General features: G+C 59.0%; 1 protein-coding gene across 3 annotated transcripts in view; it reads left to right on the top strand.

Annotated features, from left to right (window-relative positions):
- ADPRHL1 (ADP-ribosylhydrolase like 1) overlaps positions 1-6,588 on the top strand; it is a 26,209-nt gene that overhangs the window by 716 nt on the left and 18,905 nt on the right. For all 3 annotated transcript variants that reach the window (XM_040267485.1, XM_040267484.1, XM_040267486.1), the window contains exon 2: positions 4,066-4,230. In XM_040267485.1, coding sequence (XP_040123419.1) covers positions 4,066-4,230 — 165 coding nt within the window. The remainder of the gene's footprint in view (positions 1-4,065; positions 4,231-6,588) is intronic.

Raw genomic sequence — 6,588 nt, 5'->3', positions numbered from 1 at the left:
GGGGGCGGGGGGCCCAGAGCCCGGGGGTCGCTCGGCACAGGTGAGGCTCTGCCCGGGGGCGGAGGCGGGCGGTCCCGAGGTGAGGGGCTCAGAGCCCAGAGGTCGCTCAGCACATGGGGTCCCCGGCAGACGAGGTGCACCTCCACTGCGTTCCAAGACAGCCTCTTGGGCAACCGTGTCACTTTACTCTGCTCACCTGCAGACTCGGGTTCTTAAGCCAAGACTCTCCATTGCGTTTGTAAACGTTCACTCAGCAAAGCCTGTGTATTCAGAGTTAAATGCAATCAGAGGGCTCACTTTGGGCCCATTTGGGAGGAAACCTCAACTTCTCACTGTGAATAGTTAGCTTGCTTCTGAATTTATTTCAAAAAATATATAAAATAATAAGCCAGTTTGCAGTTGGGCCGATTAAGACGATATTTGGGGGGAATTGTTTCTAAATCCTGATGAACGGTGGTTAAAATGCCATCTGCCAAAACACGATTTAGCTTGGAGAGTTGCAGGTTCTCTGTTACCCTAAGAAAATGTCATGAAGTTGGTTGGATTTGGGGGAAACAGTTTCCTTAAGTAGCAGGCTGATTTGAGGAAAACATTTTTACTGAATTTCGGAAAAGCAGCAGGTGTCTGGGTGAGGCACAGCCCCCTTGCAATTGCTATTGAAAACCTGTCAGAGGGTGAGCGCGTCACTGCAAAATTAGAACCTGAGGCGGCTCTGAGTGGCTGGAATGTGTGTGTCACCGAGTGCTCACCCGCCAGCCGCGCGGGAGCCGGGTTTAGCTCGGATGTCACGGCACAGGAATGCCGTCTGCTCCAAATAGCAGGCAGAGAACTGAGCCTCAGATAAGATAGTGTCACAGCAGGTTGACATGACAAGCCGTCCTTCTGAGTCTGCAGACTCCGAGACCCAGGGTTGGGGTGCAATTGTGGGGCTCCCGGGCCGTCTCTGGGCAGGCCCCAGGCCCCTCCGTGCCCCGTCCCTGGGCCCTCCTGGGGTGCCTGCCTGGCAGAGTCCCCGGCACGTCTCCAGCCTGCACTGTGGCCCCAGGACTCCCCGGCGTGGTCCTGTCAAGAGCGTGCTCCCCCCGGCTTGGAGCAAGTCTCAGCCCCTTGGCAGGAAAAGGGCGGAGTCCACCCGGGTTGAGCGTGTGGATCCGGAGCACACTGGTTGCAGGCCCAGTTCTGATGGGCGTGGGCACCTCTGGACTCATGCCCTCTGGCCCGCGGGTGACCCTGATGCGCTTGGGCAAGGCTGTGCCCACAGAATGTGCTTCACCCTCTAAACATCTAAGTTCAGTTTTCAAACAGCCCAACTTTTTTCTTTAATAACAAACTGTAGCTTGTGTAAGGAGCATGGCAAATAGATGAGGAAACAATGGAACCAGTGACAGACTTTATTTTGGGGGCTCCAAAATCCCTGCAGATGGTGACTGCAGCCATGAAATTGAAAGATACTTGCTCCTTGGAAGGAAAGCTATGACCAACCTAGACAGCATATTAAAAAGCAGAAACATTACTTTGCCGACAAAGGTCCGTCTAGTCAAGGCTATGGTTTTTCCAGTGGTCATGTGTGGATGTGAGGGTTGGACTATAAATAAAGCTGAGTGCTGAAGAATTGATGCTTTTGAACTGTCATGCTGGAGAAGACTCTTGAGAGTCCCTTGGACTGCAAGGAGATCCAACCAGTCCATCCTAAAGGAGATCAGTCCTGGATGTTCATTGGAAGGACTGATGCTGAAGCTCAAGCTCCAGTACTTTGGCCACCTGATACGAAGAACTGACTCATCTGAAAAGACCCCGATGCTGGGAAAGATTGAGGGCAGGAGGAGAAGGGGACAACAGAGGATGAGATGGTTGGAGGGCATCACCGACTCGATGGATGTGAGTCTGAGCAAACTCCAGGAGTTGGAGATGGACAGAGAGGCCTGGCGTGCTGCGGTCCACGGGGTCGCAGAGTCGGACACACCTGAGCGGACACACTGAGCCCCGTGTGTCACGGCGCCGGTGGACCCTGACTGTGGGCCTGTCTCTCCGTGGGTGTTATCACTGCATCCTCACGCCACCCTTCAGGTCCTTATTACGGCAGATTTCAGATCGAGGAACTGACGCAGAGGAGCTGTGTCATCGGCCCAGCGCCGCCCAGCAAGTGCAGACAGAAGCCGGTCAGCCTCGGCCTGCCTCTGGAGCCCCGACCCAACCCAGTGGGCAGGGGGCAGGACCTGCGCTGCTCCAGGGCCCGGCAGACCGTGGCTCTTCACCTGATTTCCAAAGGCAGGTAGGGCTCGCCGCCCCAGGCGTGTGGCCGTGGGCCAGGCCCTGCGGAGCGGCGGGTACGCCCGGCCGTGCCCGCTCTGCCATGCCTCTGAGATGGGCAGTGCTGAACAGAAGCGGGTGCTGAGCGGGGCGGGGCGTCCAAGGCCCTGCAGGGCGGGCGGGCCCTGCCGAGCGGAGAGCAGTCCCGGCCCCACGATCCTCTCCGCCCTCGTGCTGCCTGCGGTGGCATTTGAAACGTCGGTATTACCGAGTGACCCACGTGGGTCTGCTGCCTTCTCTCTGTTGTGACTTCATCTGGGAGGCTCACAGGGAGCTTTGTAGGTGGATCTGTTGGGCAGGGGAGACAGAGAAGTGAGTTCAGTGGCCGCGTCAGCACGCAGAAGGGCTCGGGCCAGAGGGCGCAAGGCTCTGTGGCTCTGAATTCGGGATCAGCTCCCGGGATTTTGCTGCGGTTTTGGTTTTAAAGAACTTTTGTCTCTTGAAAAGGAATGTGATTCCAGAATAAAACGCCTATTTTAGGGGACCCGGAAGGCCCAGGCTTACTCGCCCTGGACTGGGAAGGTAGAGGAGGTAGCGACACCCTGGCCTTGCCCCTCCGCAGCCAGGGTCAGCCAGTACCACCTGCTGTCACCCGACGTCGCCAGGGTTACCCAGTGTCACCTGGCGTCACTGTCCACAGGCCAGACGGGACTCATGCCCGCCAGCCCGGACCCTACCACACCCCCGCCCAGCTCAGAACTGAGGCAACACGGCATGGCCCAGAGTCACAACAGTGGCCAGACGGTGCCAGGCCTCTGCCCCGCTGCTGAGAGGTGGGGGTGGACAGGAGCCGCTCCCCCACAGTGCAGCTCCCAGAGCAGCGCTGGGAACCGGAGTGCGCCCCCAACCCGGCCTGGACTCGGGCGTCTGCCTTCCCCGCCCGCACCGGGGCCGGAGGCAACCTGGGTCTCGTGCCAACCATGCTCTGCCTCCGGCTCTGCGCCCAGGGTGGGCGGAAGAGGGGCAGGGTCCATCTCCACCTCCACGGCCCCCAGAGACGGGCTTCGCCGGGAGGGCTGCACGCAGCCCTGCACAGACAGGGCCAGGTGCCCCCAGCCTCGCTGGCAGGCGCGCCCTCTGCCTGCTCCATCCCATCCGCTCCCGCGTGACCAGGCCCCCTGGGCCCCAGCTTTCGAGGGTGTGCGGCCTCTGTCCACCACGTTGTGGACTCACTTAATGGCAGAAACGCCCAGTTGTGATCAAAACCCATTCACGACCCCTCGCTGAGCCTACAGCAGGCAGACGGGGACCTGACTGTGCAGTGGAGGTGCGTGAGGCCATCCAGACGCCGGTCAGCAAGCCCTCTGTGCCTGGCACCCCACTCTGGCACACTGAGATCTCCAAGGACACGCTCCAAGGACACGTCCCCAGACCACCTTCCTGCAGGGTCACGGTGGGGATGATGGGGACGGTGGGGGCAGGGTGTGTGGCTGCTTGGCTGGAGCGGGGAGCGGGCAGCTGGGCTGGGAGGGCGGCTCTGGGCGCCCTGGACGGGGGACCCTGAGGGCCGTGGAGCAGGCAGGTGTCGGGCCAGCGGGCCCCTCATGGACAGAGCCATCAGCTGTGCATGAAGACCCCAGGTCTTCCTAGATTCTCGTGTGTAACAGTGAGAAACTGTAGCCTCTGAAATGAGATGAAATCCAAAGCGCACTGCCTCTGAGGTCGGGTCTCTCCAGGGAGCCAGTCCCAGGGCCTCCCTCCTGTGGGGGGTGGGCCGCGTGCTGGGGGCTCATCTGATACCCCCTTCCTCCCCAGACTTCTGGTGCCTGGACGACCTCTACCGTGAGATGGTGCGGCGCTACGTGGACGTCCTGGAGAAGCTCCCGGAGCAGCGGGCAGACCCAGCCACCCTGGAGGGCTGCTCCCAGCTGAAGCCAGACAACTACCTCCTAGCGTGGCACACGCCGTTCAACGAGAAAGGTCAGGGAGCTTTCCTCTCCCTCTGAGGAGGCAGGGCCGGAGGGCCTCTGTGACATGACCCAGCCCATCACCCCCAATGGGACCCCCAGGGATCCAGCCCCACCTGGGCGCCACCGGGGATGCAGGCATCTCAGTCACCATCCTGGTTTGCTTTAAGGATAATCTCCAACTGCTTTCCTTTTAAATGTGTGTTCTTAGCCAAAACATCAAGGAAAGCATACATTACCTGCAAAAATGTCTGTCTCTGAGATGATCTCATGTGGGGTGATGTTGGCAGGCAGCCTCTGCACCAGGGCTCTGCTGCTGGGGTCCTGGACCCAACCACTGGGCTCACAGCAAGGGCAGGCCTGACCTCTGGGTTGATGCTGAAGGATACCATCAAGTCAAATGCTACTGGCAAATAAAGAAGCAGGAAATATGGTCCATAATAAGGAGAAATATCAGTAAATCAGAAATCACAAACTCTGACAGTCATTGAGTTATCACGTAAGGATATAAAACTGTGTGTTCTGTGCTTTAGAAAAGTTAAGTAGAGACATATAGGTATACAAAAGACCTACATCACAGTTCCAGTGAAAAACACTACAGTGTCTGAGTAAAACTCACTGACTGAGATTTACAGCAGATTAGACATTTCAGAAAGAAGATTAGTGAGTTTGAAAGGCAGAGCGATAAAAACTGTCCACAGTGGGACACACAGAGAAGAAAGAACCTGAAACTGTGGAAGGGCATCAGGGAGCCGTGGGACAGATCGGAGCACTGGGTCCTTAAAAGAGGAGGGAGAACAGGAAAGATGTGGGAAACAGTGGCCCGAACTGTCCAAAGTAGATGTTTACAGAAGCGAACTCACACACCCCAGAAACTCAATAAATTCCAAGCATAAGAAACAAACAGACAAACACCTCCAACAAGACCCACAGCCATCAAATCACTCAGAACTATCAGCAAAGGAGGAGCGCGCCTCCTGTGCAGACCGCCAAGCTGAGGGCGGCGAGCTCTGTCAGAAGCAGCACCTCTGGGTGCAGAGAAAACTCAGCCACACCGATGCCCGGAGCAGAGAGGCCTGAGCAGCCTCTGCGGGCGGAGCGGAGGAGTCCATGCCCGAGGGTGCCGGGGAGAGACGCCCGCAGGGAGGGACGCCCGCTCGCCCTGACCACCTGCACAGGCCACGCGGGCAACAGTTCATCTGTGAAGGAAATGACGGCGGGAACGCAGGCCCAGCGTCCTCACGGGGAGGCTGCCGACAGCGGCAGAGGCCCCGGAGCCAACCGCACACGTTCCCTCCGGGGAGCTGAGTCAGCAGCCCCCAGGCGCCCTCTCCCCTCAGACGCCGCCAAGAGGCCGGGCAGGCAGGCCACGTGCTGGGAGAACGCACTGCCGAGCACAAGTCTGCGAGGGATGCGAGCCCCAAGGTCGCAAGGAACTGTTTTTAAAAGTAACTTTGTTCATTAACTGTTGCCAGTGCGGGGTCTCTGTAGCCCCCGGGGCCTGGGCCTCAGCAGCTGCAGCGTGGGCTGTCCTCTCGTCTCCCGTGCTCTAGCGCACAGGCTCAGCTGCGGAGGAGCGTGAGCGTGGCTTCTCTGCGCCATGTGGGGTCTTCCCGGACCAGGGATCAAATCCGCGTCTGCTGCACCGGCAGGTTGATTCTTTACCTCCGAGCCCCCAGGGACACCCTGAAGACCTCTCAGAGCCTAACGATGAGAGACGTCCCTGGGGGCCCTGTGGTTACGAACCCGCCAGCCACTGAAGGAGACATGGGTGGGATCCCTGGTCTGGGAAGGTACCACATGCCGCGGAGCAGCTAAGCCCGTGCGCACAGCTCCTTACCCCGAACTCTAGAGCCCAGAAGCCACTGCCACACCTCACAGCTCAAGAGCAGCCTCCACTCATCGTGGCCAGAGGAAGCTCACATGCAGCGATGAAGACGCACTGCAAGCGTAAATGAATAACTAATTTAAAAACCCTGATTATAGAAGAGCAACCCCCACAAAAATGGGAAACCTGCTTAAACCAGCACTTCACCAGAGAAGGCATGTGCACGCCAGAGAAGCAGCGCCCGTTACCACCCGGTGACTCGGAAGCCACAGAGAACGGCCCCAGCCTCACGGGCTCACCCCAGCTCCACGGGCTCACCCCAGCCTCACACGCTCACCCCAAACCTCACACGCTCACCGCCAGCCCCACGCACTCACCCCAGCCTCACGGGCTCACCCCCAGCCTCACGCGCTCACCGCCAGCCCCACGCGCTCAACCCCAGCCTCACGGGTTCACCCCCAACCTCACGGGTTCACCCCAACCTCACAGGTTCACTCCCAACCTCACGGGCTCACCCCCAACCACACGGGCTCACCCTAACCT

Source organism: Oryx dammah, unplaced genomic scaffold (assembly GCF_014754425.2).
Source record: "Oryx dammah isolate SB20612 unplaced genomic scaffold, SCBI_Odam_1.1 HiC_scaffold_24, whole genome shotgun sequence".
In the NCBI taxonomy this organism is placed as follows: domain Eukaryota; kingdom Metazoa; phylum Chordata; class Mammalia; order Artiodactyla; family Bovidae; genus Oryx; species Oryx dammah.
Note: the sequence above shows the minus strand (reverse complement) of the source record. Positions and strands in the feature narration are given on the sequence as shown.